This window comes from Acomys russatus, chromosome 32, assembly GCF_903995435.1.
Source record: "Acomys russatus chromosome 32, mAcoRus1.1, whole genome shotgun sequence".
In the NCBI taxonomy this organism is placed as follows: Eukaryota; Metazoa; Chordata; class Mammalia; order Rodentia; family Muridae; genus Acomys; species Acomys russatus.
The window spans coordinates 44,640,472-44,665,336 of record NC_067168.1 but is presented as its reverse complement, the minus strand read 5'-3'; the positions used below and the strand labels follow the sequence as shown (position 1 = coordinate 44,665,336).

The window sequence follows — 24,865 nt, the reverse complement described above, 5'->3', positions numbered from 1 at the left end:
TTGCCTCCATGTTTCCATGGTATCAAGAGAGCATCTGCTGCCCTCAGAGCTCTCTAGAGAGCCAATGGCCATCCACTGTGCCAGTGGTCAGCCCAGGTCACTTGAATCCAGAGGAGTCTTGGACAGAACTTGACAGTCGTTGTATTGGGAGGGAGCAAGAAAGGCTCATGGCTTCACTGCTCTCTAGTTGCCATCTCCTGGCTTTTGTTCCTCATAAACTAGGGCCAAGGTGACCATCAGCCCTGGAGTTGAAAAACCCTAATTATTTGCTAGTTTCTTCATACTGCAAGGGAGACAGAGATGACACTCTAGGCATTCTATGGTTTTGTGTGCACATGTGTAACTGTATGTGTGCATGTGTGTAACTATATGTGTGCATGTGTGTAACTATGTGTGCATGTGTGTAATTATATGTGTGCATGTGTGTAATTATATAGGTGCATATGTGTAATTATATGTGTGCAGATGTGAGGCATGTGGGGTCAGCAGACAGCTTTGGATCTTGTCCCTTGACTTCCATCTTGCCTGAGACAGAGACTCTTTGCTGTGTATTCCAGAGTAAGCTTCTGGGGATTCCCAGCTCTGGCTCCCACCTCACAGTAGCACTGACGGGTTTCAAATGTATGCTACCAGTCCTTGCTTTACATAGCAAACGCAGGCCCCCATGATCGCATGGCAAATGCTTTACTCACTAAACCACCTCCCACCCCATCGTGTATGTGTGTGTGTGCGTGTGCATGTGTGTGATTAACATGTATAGTTGCCTCTTTACTCTCTTTCTGTTAAGCATCCCTCTGTCATGTGCTGTCTAGACATCTCTGGTGCCTAGAGATGAGGCTAGAGACTTCAGGGCACACAGGACCAGAGCATTCTCTTCACCACGTCACTGTCCTTACCAACTGCTGAGCTCCCCACTGTGCCACTTGCTCAGGCCGTCAGCCCTAGCACTTCTGCTCTTAAGATTTGGGAACCCAAAGGAGCCTGAGGGTCCTTGGACCAGCTGCACAGGTGAGCTGTGAACACCCGAGAGGCCTGATGGAGAAGAAAGGGTCTGTATCCCAGACACCAGACATCAAGAGGACTGCTGTGCCTTCCCCATAAGTGGAGACTTGAAGCTACCATGAACAGAAGATGGTAGCTTTTAGCTAACATTGCATATTCACATTCTCTCTCTCTCTCTCTCTCTCTCTCTCTCTCTCTCTCTCTCTCTCTCTCTCTCTCCTCTCTCTCTCTCCCCGTGCATGAGCTCACTCTTGCTCTCGCTCTGTGTGTGTGTGCACACATGCGCGCATGTGTAGGTGCACACGCATGCACATGAAAGGCAGAGGTCAACCCTGGGTGTCATTGGGAGCTGTGCACCTTCTCACTTCATCTCTCTCTCTGTCTGTCTCCTTTTGTATCTCTCTCTCACTCTCTCACTCTCTCTCTCTCTCTGTACATGTGGGAGCCAGAGGTCATCACCCCATGTCTTTCTCAATCTGTTTCCACTTTATTTCTTGAGATGTGGTCTATCACTGAGTCGGAAGTGCTTACACTTCAGAGAGTCAGACTGGAACTCCAGGACCACCTGGCCTCATCGCAGCCTCCCTCCCACCCACGCAGCACCAGGAATCAGGACCCACCTGGCCTCATCGCAGCCTCCCTCCCACCCACGCAGCGCCAGGAATCAGGACCCACCTGGCCTCATCGCAGCCTCCCTCCCACCCACGCAGACCAGGAATCAGGACCCACCTGGCCTCATCGCAGCCTCCCTCCCACCCACGCAGCGCCAGGAATCAGGACCCACCTGGCCTCATCGCAGCCTCCCTCCCACCCACGCAGCACCAGGAATGCAGGTGCAGGCAGCTGTGCCTGGCTTTTTAGATTTGAACTCAGGTCCTCGTGCTTCTGTGACAAGCACGTTCCCGACTGAGCCATCTCTCCACCCCCTCCATCTTGTCTTATGAGATAGGGCCTGTCACTGAGACCTAAGATATAATAATTAGATGAGGCGGGTTGGCCAGCTGGCTTCAGGAGTCCACCTGTCTCTGCTCCCCAGTGCTGGGATTACAAAAACAAGCTATCACTCCTAGCTTTTCATGTGCCCTTGGCCGGCTGTGTTGTCTTCTAAGTCCTGCCTCCGATTTTTCCTCAGTCAGTTTTGCCAATGTTCTGAGCAGTATTGTTTGCTGATGGAGAAATTAGGCTTCTTCCTGGATATCTCTGAGCATGTCTTTTGGGTAGAGTCAGGGTCCTTCAAGCCCCCTGCTTCCCCACAACCAGGTCAGCCTGGCTCCTGGTTCCCTGTTGATTCCCCCCATCTCTACTCCAAGCAAAAACACTGGGGTCCTGTTTCCACTAGCAGGGGAGGGCTCTGGCTCCTAGGAAGGTGGGTCAGACCAAGGCTGTTCTATCAAGGAAGCATCCCTGAGGCAGAAGAGGGTGCAGTGCAGATCCCAGGTATGGGATCAGGAAGGCTGGAAGGGCAGCTGATAAAGAATGCGGATTCATCCAGAGTGATGTGTTCTCAGGATAGAAGAGAGTTTTGTTTTGTTTTCCGAGACAGGGTTTTTCTGTGTAGCCTTCGCTGTCCTGGACTCACTTTGTAGACCAGGCTGGCCTTGAACTCACAGCGATCTGCCTGCCTCTGCCTCCCAGGTGCTGGGATTAAAGGTGAGCACCACCACACCCAGCTGAAGACACTTTGTATAAAGGTACAAGGTTGCCTCATGTGGCGGTTTGCATATGTGCCTTAACCAGTTCTGTCCCTAAGACTTTGGCCACTTGTGTGCCTGGAGTGGCTTATGGCCCTTACCATTCCCATCCTCTCTATCCCATTGTGACACCATCTCCCCAGCTACCAATGGAACCCCAGGGTTCTGCTTCCAAGGATATGGTTGGGTCTGGACCACAGTCGGGTGAGCCCTGCCTTTGGCTTGTGGTCCTGTCCCCAGGTAGGAGGGACTGGGTGTGTGTGTGTAGAAGGTGGTAATTACGGAGCTGCATGCTCAGCGCAAAGGTGGACAGGAACATACTTGGGCCTGTTTAGCTGTGAGAACTCTGTGGAAAGAGCTGGCTGTCCTCACAGGAAGTGTGGGCTCTCCGGTGAGGCAGCTGCTGATTTCCTGCATGCAGGTGGAGTGCTGCAGTTCGGCAGAGGGAGGGGTGCTCAGGGGTCTTGCTGACTGCCGGTCCCTGTGGGTATTTAAGTACTGCCAAATTAACCAGGCTGACCTTGAAATCATCTTGTACCCTAGGCAGGCTTTGAACTTGTGATGCTCCTGCCTCAGCCTCTCAAGTAGATGGACTTACAGGCCTATAGTGTCAGGCCCAGCTTCCTTTCCTTACTTTGGCTTTAATTTTTATTATCTTCTTTGAATTTATTCTTTCATTTTTCTTTTGCTTTTTATAATGAAACAGTATGAATACACAGTCAGCATTTAAATTCTGCTATTAAATTGTTCTTAATTTATTTCCACAGTATTAGAAAGTATATACTGCATGCTTTCTCTTGAATGTGGACTGTGTGTGTGTGTGTGTGTGTGTGTGTGTGTGTGTGTGTGTGTGTGTGTAAAATGAAAATAAGGGACTATTTGGGGAAGAGGAAGGGCCCCTGGGAGGGGGCACAAGAAGAAGACAAGGGAGAAAGGATAGAGGGTAATGATGACTGAGCAAAGTATAATATATATGTGTGTGTGTGTGTGTGTGTGTGTATACACACACACACGTATATACATATATAGGTATATTCACATATATATTATAATGTGTGAAAATGTCATAAGGAGACCTGTCATTTTGTGTAATAAATATAGTATTATATATGGATGGATGGACAATATAAGTGGGTCCTATGGAGGTGGAATAGGGCATGAGACCCCTTGGATTTGGAATTATTGGCAGTTATGAGTGCCTGATGTGAGTCGTAAGATTGGGTCTTCTACAAGAGCACTATATAGTCTTACCTGTTGAGCCATCTTTCTAGGCCCTAAACACAGTCATCTTAAAAAGGAAAAAGAATCTATATGTCTATATCTTGAAATTTTCTGAAGCTTCACTTATGGTCTGGTACATGATTATGTTTTGCAGTCCTCTAAGCAGGTAAGAGGAAAAGATATGCTCTCTAGTTGCTGGTTGCAGAATTTTATAAATGACAATAGATAAAAGATCCTTCATGAGCCCGATGTGGTGGCACATGCCTTTAATCCGAGCACTTGGAAGGCAGATCTGTGAGTTCTAGGCTAGCCTGGTCTACATAATCTACATAGTAACTTCCAGGACAGGTAGGGCTACATAGAGAGACGCTGTCTCAAAAAAGAAAAAAGAAAATAAAAAGATCCTTAGCTTTAAAACACTTTTGAGGAGCTGGGCGTGGTGGTGCAGAGGCAGGTGGATCGTTGTGAGTTCAAGGCCAGCCTGGTCTACAAAGCTTGTCCAGGATAGCCAAGATAACATAGAGAAACCCTGTCTTGAAAAACAAAAACACTTTTGAAATGTGTGCACATGTGTGTGTGTGTACAGGTGTGTGCGTGTGAGTGTATGTGTATGTGTACAAGTGTGTTCATATGTGTGTGTGAGTGTGCGGGTGACATAAGTGGGTGTGTGTTCATGTGTGTGTGTGTGTGTGTGTGTGAAGGCTGGAGGATGTCAGATGTTCTCCTCAGTGCTGTTGTTGTTGTTGTTATTATTATTATTATTATTATTATTATTATTATTATTATTATTAAGTCAGAGTCTGTCTGCATCTAGGGCTCTCATTTTTTTTCTAGACTGGAAAGCAGCAAATCCCAGCAATCTTCCTATCTTGTCCTGAGGTGCAAGCATGCCTTCCTGCTGACCTGGCATGTGGTGCCAGGCTCTGAACGCCAGTCCTTGCTTTTCCAGTGCTGCCCTCCTCACCCCCACGTTTTGAGGTAGACTCTTGTTGTATAGCCAAGGTTAGCCTCAAACTTGGATCTCCCCACTTCCAAGTTTTGGGGTGACAGGCATAGACCACCTCAGCCTCCCAGTGGTGTCAGTCTACATCACTGCTAAGTATGTGTCTGTTTTCCCTCGTAGAGGGCTTGCACAGGGCCTGTGGCAGTAGCTCGATGGCTAAGGGTGTGTGCTGCTGGTAGAGGATCCAAGTTCTGCTCCTGGCACTACACTGAGAGGCCTACAGTCTACCTCAGGGCATCTCACGCCTGCTCTGGCCTCTGAGGGAGCCTGCGCTCACACATAGACACATATCTCCACACAAATGCATGCACATATACAGAATTAAAAATTGATCGGATCGCCGGGCAGTGGTGGCGCACGCCTTTAATCTCAGCACTCGAGAGGCAGAGGCAGGCAGATTGCTGTGAGTTCGAGACCAGCCTGGTCTACAAAGTTAGTCCAGGACATCCAAGGCTACACAGAGAAACCCTGTCTCGAAAAACCAAAAACCCAAAACAAAACAAAATTAAAACATTGACCGGAAGAGTTAGATTTTATTATGTATATGAGCTGTTACTTTCTTCTGTCCACTTGTTAGTGTTTGGTATTTGAAGGCTTTTAGTAGGCTGAGAGATTTTGTTTTGCTTTTGGAGTTAGGAGTTCTCTGTGTAGCCCACCCACAAGTCCCTCCCGTCGTGTTTGAGAGAAGTGTTGGGTTTCTTGGATATATTGATTTTTGGTTTTGGAGTTTGAGAAAATGTGTTGTTTCTCTATATGTGTTGCTTTTTCTGTTTCTCTTTAGAGTTTCTGTTCAGACTTGTCCTCCCTCCCACCTACCAAGCCGCAGCTCCATGCCCCGCTCACTACCTCTCTCTATTGGATCTGTTTGTTTAATTTTTCTCTTCACATTTTTTTTATTTCAAACAACATTTTACCCCTTCTTATGCTGAGGAGCTTACTACCCACGTCTGTAAGTTCTCTGGTTGGCTCAGACCACAACCGAGGTTTGGTCTTTGTGAATCTCACAGGTTCAGCTTGCAGACTTTCCACAGAAAAGGTAGCCCAAAGAGTTCCCAGCCCGTGGCCTCCTTAAAGTGCCACTGAGGGGGGTTTCCACTCAAAACGCAACCTTAGGCTGTTTCTGGTCCCTGCTGATGTCCTTGATACTGCTCACAGCTTCCTGCCCTCACCTGACATACCACTTTGGCTCTGTACTGACTCCACATCCAGCCCTGGCTTCTAAGCTTTATGGCTGAAGCTTCAAGCCTCCCATCGGTCCCACGCCTTTGCCACCCCTGAATCAGATGTTTGTTTCACTTCATTGTTTGCTTACTTACTTGAAGGAGGGGGGGGTCCCCTGGAGTCCTCTGCTCCCTTCGAAATCCCAGGGATGACTCAGTGTATAAGGGAGCTGCCAGAGAGAGCCGCTGACGCTCATGGCGGGGGGGGGGGGGGCGGGGGCATCTCCAAAACATTCAAAATGTCCACTGCAGTGAAAATAGGATGGCTGGGCCAGGAAGAACGAGTTGTACAAACTAATGCGGTTTAGAAGGAAAGGAAGGGCCCATGAAGTCCACACTGACCCGTTGGCTCCGTATTGGGATCTGATGATGGCAAATGGTGACTGAAGACTGAATTGCGTCCTTTCTCTGAACAGATGGAGCAGGAACAGGATTCCAGGCCAGCATCCGCATCCCAGAACCCCAGGAGCTCACACCAGCGTGAGACCTCCCTCCACTCCCATGCCTGGTCCTTGGAGATGCTGTTACGCAGACTGAACGCCATAGACGCCAAGAGGGACGACAAGTTGGCCAGCATTCTGGATGCCATAGGGGAGTTTGGCACATTCCAATGGAGGCTGGTGGCCCTCACCTTCATCCCCAGCATGCTGTCAACCTATTTTATGCTCTCTGACTTCTTCATGGTGACAGCCCAGCGGCCCTATTGTAACACCAGCTGGATCCTGGCCGTGGGCCCCAACCTCTCCGAAGCTGAGCAGCTGAACCTGACCCTGCCCCGAGCATCGAATGGCAGTTTCCTGACATGCCTCATGTACATACCTGTGCCGTGGGATCTAGATTCTATCATTAATTTTGGCCTCAATTATACAGAGACATGTAAATACGGGTGGATCTACCCTTATGCTGAGAAGCGCTCTCTGATCAATGAGGTATGCTACTGTTTTGTGTGTGTGGACTATAGCTGCCCTGAAGAGGTCGCAGAGGCAGGTGGCAGTTGGCCTTTAGCACACTCTGTGGAGGTGCACCAGGAGATAAAATTAGGGTCTGTGTTCCCCATCCTTGGGCCCTGCCTTTCTTTATTTTCCTTCCTTCTTTCTTTCTTTCTTTCTTTTTTGGTTTTTCGAAACAGGGCTTCTCTGGGTAGCCTTGGCTGTCCTAGACTCGCTTTGTAGACCAGGCTGTCCTCGAACTCACAGCGATCTGCCTGCTTCTGCCTCCCGAGTGCTGAGGACCCTGCCTTTCTTAGTCATGAAGCTGGAGTGCCTTTCGGCTTAGGGCCAGGCTTGCCACCTGTCCAGACAAGTGCGTCTCAGGTTGTGGCTCTTCTGATCGAGGGAGGAAGACCCTTAAGCTGAGGGCACCTAAGGATGGGCCCACAGGCAGCTGTATGCAGGGTGTCTCTGCTCCATAACCCTTGTCTTCTGTCCGGCATCTTACAGACCTTGGATCTAAGCCTGGACTGAGGCAGCAGAGGCATGGGGCATGGGAAACGGGTCAGAAGGCAGCTACGCAGAGTGCATAGAAGCCAGAGATGGAAAAGAGAGAGCTTGTGGTGGCCACTCCCAAGGGCTTCATGGGCTGAGTTGAGGCCTGGGCCTTTTTCAGCACAGATCTGTGCAGGATGGATACCTGGACCAGTGTGTGTGCCTGTGCTTATTAAGCCCTCTCTACCAGTCTCTGTCCTGCCTGACACCTCCACTTCTTCTCTCCAGGTTTTGCTACAAGGTCTACCAGGTGTTGGACAGGGTCCTGGGGTAACAGAGTGCAACACTTGACCCAGAACTACCTTCCCTTTTCCCCAGGTGCTGTCTGCTTAAAGGCGGGGGTTCTCAGCCTGTGGGTCACTCCCCTTTCCCAGGTGTTGCACGTCAGATATCGTGCAAATCAAAGATGTATGTTACAAGGCATAACAGTAGTGAAATTACTGTTATGAAGTAATAACAAAATAATTTCATGCTTGAGGGGGTCACCATTGCACGGGAAACTACATTACAGGGCCGCAGCATTTGGAAGGTTGGCAGCTGCTGGTGTAAGGGTTCCCCTCTGGGACAAGCTCAGTCTCTGTTCTGTGCGGAGGCTACAGCCAGAGCCATTGTCTGACCCGCAGTTTGACCTGGTGTGTGGCAACGAGCCAAACATGGAAAACATGCAGACCATCTTCCTGGCAGGCATCTTGACGGGGTCTCTCCTCTTCGGGATCTTAAGTGACAAGTGAGTCTCCTAGAGTTCCCACGGATCCCTGGGAACCCCTTGCCTCCCCTTCTCCCCAGGCTGGGGGAGAAAATATAGGGGTGCTCCAAAGCCTCGGGATAACACAGAGCCTGGCCTGGGTGCACAACCACGGCTGGCCAGGGAGGTTGTGGCCCTTGGTGGCATCTCTTCCTCACACCCACAGGTTGGGCCGCTATCCAACCATCCTGATTTCGCTGCTGGGGCTCCTCGTCTTTGGCTTTGGAACAGCCTTTGTGAACAGCTTTTACCAGTATCTGTTCTTCCGCTTTGCTGTGGCGCAGGTGTCTGTGGGCTTTACCATATGCAGTGTATCTTTAGGTAACTGGATCTCAAGGGGCAAGGTGGGGGGTGGAAACAGATACAGTTCAAGGTGGACCAGGAGGCAGATCTACATGGCATGGACAGACTCACACTATCCAAGGGGAGGCAACAGACCACAGAGGGGAAGGAGTAAGAGGCGGCCTGGAGTTGTGACGGAATCAGCAGGCAGTGCCGCAACCCTCAGCCTCCGCTGTAGCCTCCTCGGGGGGCCCTGCATAGTCCCCTTTATGATCGTTGTGTAGCCTTGATCCCTATCCGTGCTTTGTTCATTTCATCCTGTGCCTCAGAGGAGTCAGCCAACTTGTCCAGAGCCACGCACCAGGGAGGAGTCGGGGGCTCTGCTCAGGCCTGTGTGGTGCTAACACTTCAACCCGCAGACACTCATACCTAGAGCCAAGTGCCTGCAATCTCTTATTTTCTCGGAGCTCCCTGGGACCTCTTCTCAGTGAGAACCTGTCAGAGCACAGCCTCAAGCCACGGAACTCAAAGCACTAATGTACTCCAAGGCTCCTTGTCTCGGCACACACCAGACCATACAGGATGCCCTGCACCAGGCCCCTCCTATGAGTTGCACTGGTTAGGCCAAAGTTTTGGAGGCAGTGGCTGAGGGTAGAGCAGCAGGTAGGGTGTGTGGGGGCTGGGGATATGAGGATGTAGGGAGCACACTGGGGACAAGGGGACATTCTAGCTGTGAGAGGTATCTGAAGAACAGGCAGACGAAACTCGGCAGTGCCGATGGCAGGGGAGGACAGTCGGCTGCATGGAGGGCCAGCCTGGGGACTGTGAACTGACCATGGCTTTGTTCACATGTTCTTTGTGCAGTCATGGAGTGGCTGGTGGGTGAGCACCGAGCCCAAGCCGTCCTACTTCAGCATTGCTTCTTTGCCGTGGGCATCCTGCTCCTGTCGGGATTAACTTACAAGATTTCCCACTGGAGGCTGCTGTTCCTCGTGGGCAGCGTGCCTATGTTCCCCCTCTTGTGCACTGTATGGTGAGCAAGCCAGTTTAGGGCGGGCACAGGGTGGGTCTCACAGGTGGGAGGGGGTGAGGTGGGTGGGGGGGGGGGCGCAGAAGCGGGGCGGGTGATGTATGGCCCGAGAAGGAGCCAAAGGCTTTCGGTAGGAGTGCCCCAGGTCCAAAGACAGGCACAGGTCAGGCTTGAAGAGGTGAGACTAAAGATTTGGGATGTCCCCTTGGTCACCTTCTTGAGGTGACTTCACTGGAGGAGACTCCAGAAGCATGACACATGAGTTGAAGCTGAGCAAATGGGGTTCCCCCCCCGAAACGACTGTTTAAGGAACAAGAGGAAGGGGCTTTTGTGGTCAGCTGGGACATGGTCAAGCTAGTTGGTATTTTTAATGTAGGGAGCTAAGGTGTGAGCTTTGGCACTGCGACTCATGCAGCGAGGCTCGGATGGACAAGGAGGGAACAGCCATGTGCTGGCTGTGTCTGAGGAGAGAAAAGTCAAGGCTGAGGAAGCACTAGGGAAACATAACTAAAAAAAAAAAAATCTCACCATGGTCACATTTCACTTTTACAACTCTGATGGGCCTCAGGAAGCAGGAATGAGGTGTCAGAGGGTGGAGTTAACAGACGCAGGGAACACTGGTAAAAAGCTGGGGACCTGGGCTCAGTATCCCAGCCTGCCTGGCTTCAGAGTCCCTGATCATAACAACGCCTTTACCATACATAGGGTAAGCATAGGAGGTATGGTGACCTTTCCATTTCTGTAGGAGCTAGGGACCAGCCTTGACAACCTCCAGATACCAGTGAGTGTGGGTGGCAGATGATACCAGGTGGCATGTGTCTGACAAGTGTCTAGGACAGCTTGACTTTAAGGACTGTTTTATTTTTATTATTATTTTATTTTGCTTTTTGTTTTTGTTTTGTTTTGTTTTGTTTTGTTTTTTGAGACAAGGTTTCTCTGTGTAGCCTTGGCTGTCCTGGAGTCACTTTGTAGACCAGGCTGGCCTGGAACTCACAGCGATCCACCTGCCTCTGCCTCCCTGACTGCTAGGAATAAAGGTGTGCACCGCCACCTCCCAGCATTATTTTTCCCCGAGACAAGGTTTCTCTGTATAGACTTGGCAGTCCTAAACTGGCTTTGTAGACCAGGCTGGCCTTGAACTCACAGCAATCCACCTGCCTCTGCCTCCTGAGTGCTGGGATTAAAGGCATGCGTCACCAGGTCCAGCACCTCCCAGCATTTAAGGGATTTTTAAAAAATGTTATTAATATAGGACTGGGAAGATGGATCCCGGGTAACTTGCCTGCCATACAGATGTGAGGAGCTGATTTGGCCCCTGAGCATCCTTGTAAAAAGCCAAGTGTAGGACCGCACGCATTTAATCTCTTTTAGCCTCTGGTTCCTTCCCCAGAATTCCTCGTGGAGCTCCTTTGTGCATGAGGGGAGTCTGTGCTGTCTTCAGTCACTGCCTTCTGATGTGTCCTCTCAGCTAATCCTTCCCTGATACCTGACAACATCTTGTAAAGATTCCATCTCTTTTCAGCCAGTCTCTCATTTCAAAAACTGAGACTAGGAGCTGAGCAGGTAGATCAGTCATAGAGAGTTTCTGCCTGGGAACATGTAAGACCCCAAGCTCCATCACTGCACCGCGAGAACAACTGTCTACATCAGCAGCACTTGGTGGGGTCTAAGAATCTGCACCCCTAACATTTTCAATGGTGATTCTGGATCACTGGCCACACTGTGGGACCAACTCTGTTTGGTGGTGTCCCCCCACCCCCCATCACCTAGGGAAATTTGTAAGTGGCTGGTGTTACTTTTTTTTTTTTCATTGATCGCAGCCCCCTCCTGCCTCTCTTCCCAATCACACACTCACACCCCCTCCTCTCATTCCCCAGTCCTCTTCTCTGAGGTACCACCATGGGTACCAGCCTACCCTGGCACCTCAAGTTACAGCAAGATTAAACACATCCTCTCCCACTGAGGCCAAAGAAGGCAGCCCAGCCAGGGGAAAGGGATCCAAAGGCAGGCAACAGAGTCAGAGACGGTCCCTGCTCCCATTGTTAGGGCACCCACATGTTGACCAAGCTGCACATCTGCTACATATGTGTAGGGGATGTAGGTCCAGCCCATGCAAGCTCTTTGGTCAGTGGTTCAGTCTCTGTGAGCCCCCGTGGGCCTGTGTTAGTTTATCCTGTTGTGTACTTGACCCCTCTGGTTCCCTCAGTCTTTGCCCCCACAAGACTCCCTGAGCTCTGCCTGTTGTTTGGCTATGGGTCCCGGCATCTGTTTCTATCAGCTGCTTGATGAAGCCTCTCAGAAGACTCTCAGTTAAGCTAGGCACCTGTCTGCAAGCATAGCAGAGTATCATTAATAGGGTCAGGGGTTGTTGGTGTTCTCCCATAGGATTGGTCTCAAGTTTGGCCAGTCATTGGTTGGGCTTTCCCTCAATCTTTGCTTTATCTTTATGCCTACACTTCTTGTAGATAGGACAAATTTTTTATTTGCTCATATATTTATTGCTTATTTGCTCTTTTCACAATATATAAAGAGTACCACATTGAACCCATCAATAAATATAACTATCAATAAAAACATTAAGTTTCAAAAATATAAAAATGTAGGTTTCTTAAATGAAGATGACAGGACAAATTGTGAAGGTTTTGTGGGTAGGTTGGTGTCCCCCTCCCTCCATTGGAAGTCCCACCTGGTTACAGGAGGTGCCCACTTCAGGCTCCATATCTACCTCTGGTAGGAGTCTCAGTTTGGGTCACCCCCATAGACTTCCAGGAGTCTCCCCCATTCCAGAGATACCTCCACCAATTTTCATTCTCTCTTCCAATCCTCTCCTGAGCCCTCACTCTCTCACACTTGATCCGCACCCCTGTTCCCCTCCCGCACCCCCTCTCCCACCCACTTCCCTCCCTCCATCTACATCAGATGTCAATTTTATTTTCCCTTCTGAATGAGATTCAAACATCCTCCCTTGGGCCCTGCTTGTTACTTAGCTTCTTTGGATCTGTGAATTGTAGTATGGTTATCCTGTACTAGGTGACTAATAGCTGCTTATACGTGAGTACATACCACATGTGTCTGTCCAGGTCTAGGTTACCTCACTCAGAATGATATTTTCTAGTTCCATCCATTTGCCTGAGAATTTCATGATGTCCTTGGTTTTTAATAGCTAAGTAGTATTCCATTGTGAGCCACATTTTCTTTATCCATTCTTTGGTTGAGGGACATCTAGGTTGTTTCCAGATTCTGGCTATTATGAATAAAGCTGCTATGAACATAGGTGAGCAAGTGTCTTTATTGTTTGGTGGAGCATCTTTTGGGTATATGCCCAGGAGGGGTATAGCTGGGCCTTGAAGTAGAATTATTCCCAATTTTCTGAAAAACCACCAGATTGAAGAGTGTTCCCCTTGCTCCACATCTTTGCCATCATGTGCACCATCTATTGAGTTTTTTTTAATCTTAGCCATTCTGATAAGTGTAAGATGAAATTTCAAAGTCAATTTGATTTGCATTTCCCTGATGACTAAGGACATTGAACATTTCTTTAAGTCCTTCTCAGCCATTAAAGATTGCTCAGTTGAGAATTCTCTGTTTAGCTCTGTACCCCATTTTTAAATTGAGTTATTTGGTTTGTTGCTGTTTACTTTCTTGAGTTCTTTATGTATTTTGGATATTAGTCAGATGCAGGGTTGGTGAAGATCTTTTCTTATTCTGTAGGCTGCCATTTTGTCCTACTGATGATGTCCTTTGTGTTTTCAGTTTCATGTGGTCCCATTTATTAATTGTTGATCTTAGTGTCTGAGCTGTTGGTGTTCTGTTCAGGAAGTTGCCTCTTGTGCCAATGAGTTCAAGGCTATTCCCCAGTTTCTCTTCTAGTAGATTTAGTGTATCTGGTTTTATGTTGAGGTCTTTGATCCACTTAGACGAGTTTTGTTCAGGGAGATAAATATGGATTCGTTTGCATTCTTCTACATGCCGACAGACAGTGAGACCAGCACCATCAATTGAAGATGCTTATCTTCTCAAAGAACCAGCTTTTTGTTCTATTGATTCTTTTTGTATTGTTCTCTTTGTTTTTATTTTATTGATTTCAGGCCTAAGTTTGATTATTTTCAGCTGTCTACTCCTCTTGGGTGTGTTTGCCTCTTTTTGTTCTAGAGCTTTCAGGTGTGCTGTTAAGTTGCTAGTATGGGATCGCTCCAATTTCCTTAGTGCTGTAAACATTCCTCTTGGCACTGCCTTCATTGTGTCCCATGAGTTTGGTATGTTGTGCCTTCATATTCATTGACTTCTAGAAAGTCTTTAATTTTTTCTTTATTCCGTTCCTCAACCAGCGGTCATTGTGTAGAGGGTTGTTCAATTTCCATGAGTTTGTAGTCTTTCTGTTGTTGAAGTCCAGCTTTAGTCCATGGTGGTCTGAGAAGATACAAGGAGTTACTTCAGTTTTCTTGTTATCTGTTGAGATTTTCTTTGTGTCCAATTGTATGGTCAATTTTGGAGAAAGTTCTGTGAGGTGCTGAGAAGATGGTATATTCTTGTGTGTTTGGGTGAAATGTTCTGTTAGGTCCATTTGATTCATAATGTCTGTTAATTTCATTATTTCTCTGTTTAGTTTCTGTCTCATTGGTGAGAGTGGGGTGTTGAAGTCTCCTGCTATTAATGTGTGGTGTTTGATGTGTGATTTAAGCTTTACTAATGTTTCTTTTACAAATGTCCTTGCATTTGGGGCGTAGAAGTTTAGAATTGTGGCATCATTCTGGTGTATTTTTCCTTTGATGAGTATGAAGTGTCCTTCCCCATCTCTTTTGATTAGTTTTGGTTGAAATAAACTTTCATTTCAGTAGAAAAGCTGAAATGCCTACTCCAGATTGCTTCTTGGGTCCATTTCCTTAGAAAAACCTTTTTCTAGAAGTGGCTAGATTTTCTAATCTAGCTAGCTCCCAAACAATTGAGACAGAGGCCTGCTGATTCAAGCAGCCTTAAACACAGTAACTAAGCAGGTATTCCTCTAGTCCAGCATTCTGTGCTGATCTGGCTGTTTCTCAGCCACACACCCTGATTACTTGCTGTGCTCATTCCCCTATTGGCTCGCTCTCTATAGTCGGCTGTCTTTGTGTCCTCGCGCTCCCTCTCCTGCCTCATGGTCCCCTTCTTTTTTCTCTCCTTCCTTTTGAACCCCTGGCTGGCTTGGAAGTCAAACTTTCCGGTCTCCTCTGCCCAGTCATTGGCTCTTCAACTTCTTTATTAACCAATCAGAGATAACTGGGGCATATTCTTTACATCACATTGATACAGGAGATTCTTCAACAATCATGACAGTGCCCGTATCCTGACTGAAGCCTGATCTCAGGGGACACACATCAGCATCTGAACAGACAGAGCTCAAGACCAACCTTCAACATACTTCTTTAAGCTTCCTTATGCTCTGGTATAAACTACCAACAGGCTGTGGCAGCCCCACCTGTGAGAACTGGTCTCCCATATTCCCCTAAATACATTGTACACCAGTGGCTTTGTGGGGTGCTGTGGTGATTAGACTGTCAATGATGAGATCAGGAATCACCCGGGAGACATGCTTCTGAAGGATTACCTTGATTATTAAGATAGAAAGACAGCCTACTGTGGGTAGCATCGTTCTCTGGGCTGGAATCCTGGATTGTGTGAAAAGGAAGAAGTCTAAGCATGTGGGAAACTCAGAGGCAGCTGCATCACTAAGAAGTCCCTCTCCAAGTTGCTGCTCACCTCTAACAGCTTACACATTTTAATATCCCAAGATTATATAGCAGAATTGGGAAAGAGCAGATGTTAGAGTTTCGGGTCAAGGTTAGGGGAAGATCTTGTGACCCTCCCACCCTTTCTCTAAGAGAAAATGTTGGCCACCCCTTGGCTATTAACCTAGCTATCTGCTATAGACTCTGTTGATTTAGTTGCCATGACTGTGGGCCATGGTCTGCTGTAGGTCACTATGCTTTATGATAACGATGGTCATGCCACGCCCAAAGAAACTAGCTGTATAGCACTGAATGCTCTCCAGCTTGTACATTCTTCTGCAGTGTTCCAAGAGCCTTGGAGAAGATGACGTGTGTATATTTTCCTTCACTTAAACCCGAGGATTGGCCCACATATGCCACAACCGCAGTACAGACTGTAGCAGCGGACATATTCTCAGCAGTTTGTAAAAGTTGCCTTTACTCACCTGATGCAATTGTCATCTCGGAGGCCTCCTGCTGAAGAAGCTCACCCTTTCTAGCCCCTTTTGAACTCTAGCTGACTGGTTCAACCCAGCTGTTCTGGCTCAAACTCCTCTCCAAGCTGACTGATTAAATTTGGCTTCTCTCAGCTTCTGCCTGAACTTCTCTGCTTGGCCTCAAACTAAGTGTGGCAATTTGTTCTGAATCCTTCTTATTCTTTGGCTTTACCCCCCACTGACCTACACTGTACTGCATGAATTCATGAACAAATTCAACTCTACTACACTATACTGTCTTATCTACTGAACTCTTTTTTGTTTATTTGTTTGTTTTGTTTTTTCCGAGACAGAGTTTCTCTGTAGCCCTGGCTGTCCTGGACTCACTTTGTAGTCCAGGCTGGCCTCGAACTCACATCCATCCACCTTCCTCTGCCTCTCAAGTGCTGGGATTAAAGGCATGTGCCACCACCACCTGGCTCTACTGAACTCTTTTTAAAAATGTGATTTTTTAAAGGAAAAGATTTATTTATTATGTATACAGTGCACATTAGATCACATTATAGATGTTGTGAGCCACCATGCAGTTGCTGGGAATTGAACTCAGGACCTCTGGAAGAACAGACAGTGCTCTTAACCACCGAGCCATCTCTCCAGTCCCTGAACTCTTATTGTACTCTATTATATTGACAACTGAACTGTACTGCTCTTAAGTAGCTTCTCTTTCCTGTCTGTTCTCCTGTGGGTTGGGTGTGTCCTATCTCTGACTGATTCTGTCCAACTTTCTCTAATTTATCCCTTTGTCCCTCAATTAGATGTCACTTCCAACCGTGGGTGCTTCCTTCTATAAGCTAACTTTCCCTTCATTGTTTGGGATTAAAAGTGTATACTAAGGGTGTGTCTGTATTCCAGCCAGATCGTGCTGTAATCCAGAGTGTTTCTACATCCCAGCTGGATCACATAGACCTAGGAGGGCTTTGGATATGATCCCTTGTCAGAGCAGCCATGTTACCGGGTTAAAATTCCTCTACAGCAGTTTGATTGCTTATGAGTCTCTGCAGTAAGCACGACCTAATGTACAAGTAATTTTTCCTTCCACTGTAGCATCCCGCAGCAGGATAGTCACAAAAGTCTGCAGAACAAATTGACAGGCAAGATGGCTTGATGAAGCAGTAGTAGTTAACTTCTCTACTGGGACTTACAACACCCCACGCTACAGTTTTTGTCTGATTATTGTACGAAACATGGGTTCCTTCCTGTGGAGTGAACATCAGGTCCAAGCTGGAGGTAGCTGGTTGCATCTTCAACTGCTATGCCGCTGTTACACCAGTGGCCATGCTGATACATAGGGCCCAGAACAGAGCAAGACTGTTAATGATGAGAATTCTCTTGCAGGAGTCTATACAACCCCTTCAAATGCTATGACCACTCACCAATAAGGAGAATGCTCACGACTCAGACTTAGCTCAATTTGTTTTCTGCAACTATGTGGTATCTTCAGCATTAGGGGCTAATCATCTTGTTTTGGAAAGCATATGGCAATGGTAAAAGCATTTATGGTTTATGAGGCTTCACAGACCTCCCTGGACACAGCAGTGGCCCACCCCTCTGTATTCAAGGTTGGAACAATCTCACTTCTAGCCAGGCAGTGGTGGCGCACGCCTTTAATCCCAGCACTCAGGAGACAGAGGCAGGCGGATCGCTGTGAGTTCAAGGCCAGCCTGGTCTACAAAGCAAGTCTAGGACAGCCAAAGCTACACAGAGAAACCCTGTCTCAAAAAACAAAACAAAACAAAAAAAATCTCACTTCTGCCTGTGTTCTCTCTCTTCAGTATCCAACCCTTCCCTTGAGTTTCAAGGCTTTGAATCCCAGAATGGGCTTTTCAGTAAAGATCTAATTTGCAATCCTTTTATTCTATCTCAAGACATAAGACAGCAAGAACAAAAATGCCACGCCAGTATTTCCACCTGTCTTCCCTCTTGTTTACCTCCCAAATCACAGTCTTTTACAGAGGACACTGCTCACACGCCTTCTCATCTTTGTAACTTCTCCATTTGTTATAAGCAAGTTTTCTTTAGGCAGGCAGCTTAGTCTTGTGCCTCAGTGTTCCGGCACTCGGTTACTCTCAGGGACTGCAATGTTTTCCAGTCCATTAGCTTTTTGGGAGACAAAGAGCAAGATAGCTATCCCAGCATTTCTTCCAAGAATGTTCTACCCCGAGTCATCTCTGATGCTTTTCATATAAATTGTGTGTGTGTGTGTGTGTGTGTGTATCAGATACTCTGGAGCTGGAGCTGCAAGTGATCGTGAGTTCCCTGATGTAGATGCTGGAATCTGAGTAAGCCCTCTGTAAAAGCAGTATGCACGCCTTTAATCCCAGCACTCGGGAGGTAGAGGCAGGTGGATCGCTGTGAGTTCGAGGCCAGCCTGGTCTACAAAGCAAGTCCAGGACAGCCAAGGCTATCATAGAGAAACCCTGTCTCGAGACCCTGCTCCAAATCAATCTTCAATATAACAACAACAAAACCAGTAGAGGGCTACAGAGATGGTTCAGTGGTTTAAAGTGTATACTTTTCCTAGAGAGATGTAAGAGACACATTTATTCACCCCCGAGTAATGACAAGGCCAGCAAAGCCAGAGAAAGATTTATCAAGTCCAGTTTGGCGAATGTATGAGCTCATTGATGTTTTCTACACGCTCATAGACTGCACACAGACAGGTGCTTCACCCGGTGCCCAGCCCCTTAGTCAGAGCCTGCTTACCACACAGCAACAGGCAGAAGGGAGTGAGGTGTTAGCAGCCTCATTACCACTGGCAGAGTCAGCTGCTGTAGATACTAACCTACTAACCAGTCTCTTTGTTTTGTTGCTACAACCGTGGGCCAAGGAACATTGGCTACAGGGCACCATAGCCTTTCTTGCTTCGTGGTGGCGATGGCCGCAACAAGCCTGAAGGAGACAGCCGCACTATGGTTCTCAGAGAGTGGGCTTGAGCGATGATACTCAGACATGCTCTTGTGCTTTTAGGAAAGGAGAGCTTAGAGGTGATTGATTGGGGGTAGCTGAAGAGACTACAGGGCAAAGGATCAAGTAGCCGAGTGCTACCTCTGAGCAGCAGTGGGGGCTCTGGGGGCTTAGGTGAGAGGGGCTGATCACCATGCAGCAGAGAAGAAGATATGGAGGTTGGTGGTGGCCTTCAGGGCCCCTTGGTCACGTGCTGATGCGGATGGCCACAGCTGAGGCATCTCAGCTGGAGAGCCACTGGCCTTGGGTGCATCCTGGGATGCTGAGGTAAGGCAGAGGTGGGTCACACAGGGTTCTCCGAGAATCCCCGCGGTGGCTGATGGTGAAAGGGAAGGTGGAGGAGGCCCGGAAGGTGCTGTGCTATGCAGCGGCTGTGAACAAGAAAACCATCCCTTTAAATCTCCTGAACGAGGTAAGAGGCATCGGGCCAGGGTGAGGCTAGGGATGGAGATGGTGGAGAGCTCTGCCCTCCCTCGCCTTTCGGTGGGACCTCAGTCTACTGCTTCAGAGTGATGACAACAAAGCCCAGCAAGGCCAGAAAGCAGCTGGCACTGGGGCAGGGGCAGAGGGAGGGCCCTGCTCTGTGTGTGTGTGTGTATGTGTGTGTGTGTGTGTGTGTGTGTGTGTGTGTGTGTGTGTGTGTGTGTGTGTAGGGGTGGAGAGCAAGCTGGGTCTCCTCTCCTCTGCCTCTGGCTGGTCTTGCTGTCTTATAGCTGAAAGTGAGGGGAAAAAAGGTGACTAAGGGCTCCATCCTGGACTTCTACACCAAGCAGCATCTCTTCAAGGTGGTCCTGGCCATGTCCTGTGCGTGGTGAGCATCTGGGGTGCGTGGAGGCTGGCCAGGCCTAGGGCTGTGACTTCCAGTCTTTGGGTCATTCCTACATTGCCACATCTCTTTTCTTTGCCTGTGCCCTTATCCCCGGCACTCAATCCTCCCTCTTCCTCTTCCTCCTCCCTCCCTTCCCCCTCTTCACTTTTCCTTCCTCTTATTTTGTCTCTCTTCCCCTGTCTCTCTCTCTTCCTTGCTCACTTCTGGTTTTGTTTCAGGTTTACTATCAGTTACATCTATTTTACACTGAGCCTCAAGATAAAAGACTCTGGGGCAGACATCTACTTCAGACAAGTGGTCCCCAGCATATTGGAGGTGCCAGCCCGGCTGTGTTGCATATTTCTCCTGGAGAATTTTGGGAGGAAGTGGAGCCTATACCTGGGTCTCATCCTAATTACCATCGTGTGTTTGTTTCTCCTTTTCCTCCATCAAGGTACAATATTTAAGGAAGGCAGCCTCCAGACCTCTCACCTCTTCCAGCTTTTCCTAAGCTAAGCATGTAGAAGCTGGCTTCTTGCTTGTCTCGTCTGTTCTCCCTGAGGAAGCCCAGCCCCCAAGACACCATGTACCCACATGCAGAGTGGGTTTTCCTTGAGTGTGAGATGAGACAACCTCTGTGACCCCATTCCAACCCTCACCAGAAGCAGATCGAGTGGGCAAATGAGAATAAACAGTGGCAAAAGGCTTTTTTTTTTTTTTTTTTTTTTTTTTTTTGATGCTCCCCAGGCCTTGCCTTGTACCAACAGCCTTTGGTTAGCAAGTACCTACTGTTATCTGTGCCATCTGTGTTAATCTGTTCATTGAAAATTGGTATAGTAGTGACCGGGTCCCATGACAAAAGGCTCAGAGGCCTTTCCCAGGGCCTCACTGTCTGGATCCTGGCATTCAGTATTATTTCCAACATCTCAAAGGCCCCTGGGCAATGAACATGGGTCAGTCTGTAGGGCTGGAGTGCACAGAGCTGTGATGCCCCACCCGTGGCCACAGTGCATGTCTTCCCTAAGAAGCCTCTTCCTTTTTCTTGAAGCACCTCTCAGCGCCCTCCCAGATGCTAGCAGATACTGATTGCTGTCCACGGCTTTCTTTTTCTTCTTCTTCTTCTTCTTCTTCTTCTTCTTCTTCTTCTTCTTCTTCTTCTTCTTCTTCTTCTTCTTCCTATTATTATTGACATTATCACTTCTGTTAAGCAGAACACTGAATCAAGTAGACACGTTTACAGATCTCATATGTAGGCAAGACACTAGGACTAGAATTCTGGAGCTAAGAAACCTGAGGGTTGGTGACACGGCTCATCTGGTGAACTGCCTGTCACATAAGCATGAAAATATTGACTCTGAATATCCTGGGCTCGTGTTAACAATCTCAGTGGGACAGCACATGCCATAATCTGGGTCTTGGGGAGAAAGCGACAGGAGGATCTCTGGGTTTTGCTGCCTGGTCAGTGTTGCTGAATCAGTGAGTTCTTGGATCAGTGAGAAACCCTTAAAAAAAAGTGTTTGGCCTGCCCCAAGCCTTGTCCGCATTCAGGACTGGCTGGCCCCATGCAGACCAGCTCTCCTGTGGCTGAATGTTTGAGTCTGCTGGCCAGGTATCCAAGTGGAGGGGTGGACCACCTGGCTACCTTTGACAAGGGGCTGAGAGAAAGCTGTAGGGCCCTAAAGGTAGAGTGGTCCAAGACTCAAGGCCATGCTGTCTTCACTCAGAGCTGAAGTCGACAATAATCTTGATGCTCATGCTTGGAGAGTTTAGCCTGGCTGCCACTGTCACTATATTCTTCATCTACACTGCTGAGCTCCTCCCCACTGTCCTCAGGTATGGAGTCTGGTGTGTTGTGGGGTGGGGAGCACAGGGGAGGATGGGACAGTGACAAGATTGATGTAGCAGACAAGGCTGAGCATTGGCCGGGGACTAATTACTGTGTTAAACATGGTTTGCATGGATTGCCAACCCAAAAGACAAAACAAACAAAAACACAACTCGAAATGCCACCATTGACCTTTCAGTTGACAAAAACCAAAGACATGAAAGGCTCTTGTTCTAGGTCACACACAGCAAGGAGCAGAGCTGGAGTTTGGACTAAGGGCTGTCTTAGTTTCTTTTTCCATCATTGTGATGACAAGGAGTTTATTCTGGCCTGCCGAAGTTCAAGGTGGTGTGGGGGGGGGGGGACACAGATCATTGTGATGGGGCAGCCCAAGTAGAAGGAGCTTGAAGCAGCTGACCACATTACCCACAGTAAGGACGCGGTGATGCATGCACATGCCTCTCACTCCCCTTTCCCGCTTGCACAATCCAGGACTCTAGCCTAGGGAATGGTGCCACCCACAGTGGGCGAGTCTTCCCATCTTGACTACCCTGACCCCCCTAAAACCACGCTGAGAGGCCAGTCTCCCAGGTGATTCTAGATTTCGTCAGGTTGACAAAAATATTAGCCACCCTCACGGGGTCTGACTCGAGTCTCTCTGCCTTGCACTATCTCCTGGCTTGCTTTCTGCCCCACTGCAGCAAACACCACGACCGAAAAGCAGCTTGGGGAGGAGAGGGTTTGTTTTGCCTTGCAGTTTACCTTCATGAAGGGAAGCCAGGATATGAACACGGGCGAAGGAATTAAGTGATAAGCCATCGTGGAATGCTGCTGACTGGCCTGTCCCTCGTGGATTGTTCAGTTTGCTTTCTTATACACCCCAGGACAGCTTTCCCAGGGGTGGTACTGCTCAGCAAGTTAGGCCCTCACACATCAATCATTATCAATCAAGGCAGTGCCCCAAGACTTCCCCACAGGCCAAACTGATGGGAGACATTTTCTAAATTGGGGTTCTCTCTTCTCAAATTACTCTAGCTGTGTCAGGTGCAGCCCCGGGGTCAGATCGATAAGGCTGCTGTCACCAGCATCTCTGTGGCGGAAGAGGCAGAACCTTAGGGCAACCCAAATACACTCTAGGCATCTGGTGTGGGCCCACCCTTGCTCACAGGAGCATATACTGTGACTCTCCAGGAGAAATAACTGCCGAGTCAATGATGAACTTGGCTCTCCCAGGTCACTCTGGGCTGAGACAGGGTGAAGCACAGAGGATGTGAGTTTTAAGCAGCTTCTCCCTCCCACTGTGCCCAGCCTCCCGAGCCTAAGAAGTCTGCTAAACCAGTCTCAACCTCACTTCCAGGTCGACAGGTCTGGGGATGGTGTCTCTAGCCTGGGCAGCTGGGGCCATCTCCTCTCTGACCATGTTCAGTCAGATCAAGTCACAGCTACCAATCATCATCTGCTGCCTTTCCTGCATCTTGACCCTGTGTTTCTCCTCCCTGATGCCAGAATCAGGAAGCCATACTCTTCGTGATAGCATAGACTATTCAAGGTAGGTATGCAGTGACTTCTTTTCTCATGCTCTGGGCACTATCCATCCCAATGACAAGAGGGCCGGTGGCACCAGGGTTTTCCTGTCCAAAGCCATCTCCCCAGAGCTTCTGGATGTGGCCACTTGCCTGGGTTCAGTTCAGGCTGCTGGCTTTCTCCCTCTGCTTGGCTTTCCTTGCCATAGGTCCTCTCATTGCCCTGCCTTTTATGCTTATCTGGACTAGGGCATTGTCCTTGGAGATGAGGAAACTGAGGTGACATAAATTCATGCGGTATCAGACTGTCTTCCCCTAAAGGGTTTTTGAGAAAATTAAACCCACATTGTACAGGGTCCAGCATGTGGCAGGTACTTGGTGAAAGCTAGTGACAACGATGGTGAGACATACTCCGAAGTTACTGGAAAGATCTAGTTGGGCTTGGGAGATGGATCCAGCATGATACTGAATAGAGGGCTCCTCCTGGACCCATGACCAAGCTCGGCTAGGGACCGAGATGAATGAGAAAGCCCCATTTCTCACAGAAGAAGTCATGATTGAAGATGTCTCCTGATTTTTCTCAGCATCCACAGAGAGTCTTCTGACTTCAAGGATAGAAGCATAGACATTTCCACAGTTGTGTTGCCTGAGGAGTCAATGTCTGATGTTGACAGCACTGACGAAGTGACAAAGAACACCATGCTCAATGCCATGCCTCTAAAACCAGAAGCAGGAAGTTTCTTCAGCATGGACTTGGAGAAACCCAAGAACAAAGAATTGGTCAGTCCAGCTCCCTAAAGACCAGGTTCCCTGGAGCATTTGGATTGGAGTCTAGTGGCTGGGTGTGGGACCATGGATTTAAGGCCCAGTCTGGCATCTGGGAAGAGTCTGTCCTCCTCTAAGGCTAGCCCTCAGGATCCAAAACTAGTCCCTCCTGAAGGAGGATCTAACTTGTGATTCATTCTAATAAAACAGTCATGTTGGTCTTGATATGGTTAGGTCAAGGTTGGCTGTGTCACGACAATCCAGAGGCTGTGGCTAGACAGGTGTGGGGTGGTGGTCAGACAGGCAACCAAGGCTTTTCAGGATCTTTGGTTAAATCCTTGGGGACAGAAAACAGCTCTCTGGATGGAGTGGGTGTGGGATGGGAAATATCTCTGTGGTCCCGTGATGGACCCTTCTAGCCCAGCCATCAGCTCAAGCCCGGACCAAGGACAGAATTTATCAAGGTTTAGATGGAATGTGGAAGATTAGTGAGAATTTCTCTCATTGTCTGGGGGCAGTCTTACTCTTCCTCTTGAGAGTCCACATAAGCATGGCTTTAAATGTTACCCATCCCAGGCTTTATCCTGAGAGATGCTCTCCTGATAGCTCCAATAAAGTTGACTTCTGACTTCCACCTCCACCACCTCCACCACCTCCACCACCACCACCACCACCACCATCACCACCACCACCACCACCACCACAAGAAAAAGCCCTTGCGATGTTTAGTTTTAATTGCCAGCTTGACATCATCTAGACTCATGTGGGAATAGGTCTCTGGGCATGCCTAAAGGGCATTATCTCCATCAGGCTAGCTGAGGTGGGAAAACTCGCTGGCTGTATATGGCACTGGTCCTTGAGTTGGCCCTGAACTTCATGAAAAGAGGGACATTAGATGAGACGTGAGCGGTGTGTTTTCATCCCTTTCTGCTTCTTCACTGTGGCTGCAATGGAATCATCTGTCTTGAGATCTCCACCATGATAAACTGTAACCTCAAACTATGAGGTGAAATAAACCCTGTCTCCCATAAGTTGTTTTTGTAATTAAAAAAAAAAAAATC

General features: G+C 48.4%; 1 protein-coding gene across 1 annotated transcript; it reads left to right on the top strand.

The window, feature by feature from the left end:
* The first annotated feature begins 4,747 nt into the window (after positions 1–4,747).
* Slc22a14 (solute carrier family 22 member 14) lies at positions 4,748–24,427 on the top strand. Its single transcript, XM_051140334.1, has 11 exons — positions 4,748–4,892; positions 6,554–7,066; positions 8,245–8,348; positions 8,533–8,687; positions 9,513–9,681; positions 19,175–19,295; positions 19,597–19,694; positions 19,931–20,145; positions 21,416–21,524; positions 22,874–23,065; positions 23,633–24,427. Exons 2-11 carry the CDS (start codon positions 6,554–6,556, stop codon positions 23,835–23,837), a joined length of 1,881 nt encoding a protein of 626 aa, XP_050996291.1. The 5' UTR covers positions 4,748–4,892; the 3' UTR covers positions 23,838–24,427.
* The last annotated feature ends 438 nt before the right edge of the window (positions 24,428–24,865 follow it).

Bases quoted from the DNA above. Each gene is read 5' to 3' on its own strand.
- Slc22a14 (XM_051140334.1), top strand. From the start codon at position 6,554: ATGGAGCAGGAACAGGATTCCAGGCCAGCATCCGCATCCCAGAACCCC. The intron at 7,067-8,244 runs GTATGCTACTGT...TCTGACCCGCAG, and splicing joins AGCGCTCTCTGATCAATGAG to TTTGACCTGGTGTGTGGCAA. The intron at 20,146-21,415 runs GTACAATATTTA...GTCTTCACTCAG, and splicing joins TCTCCTTTTCCTCCATCAAG to AGCTGAAGTCGACAATAATC.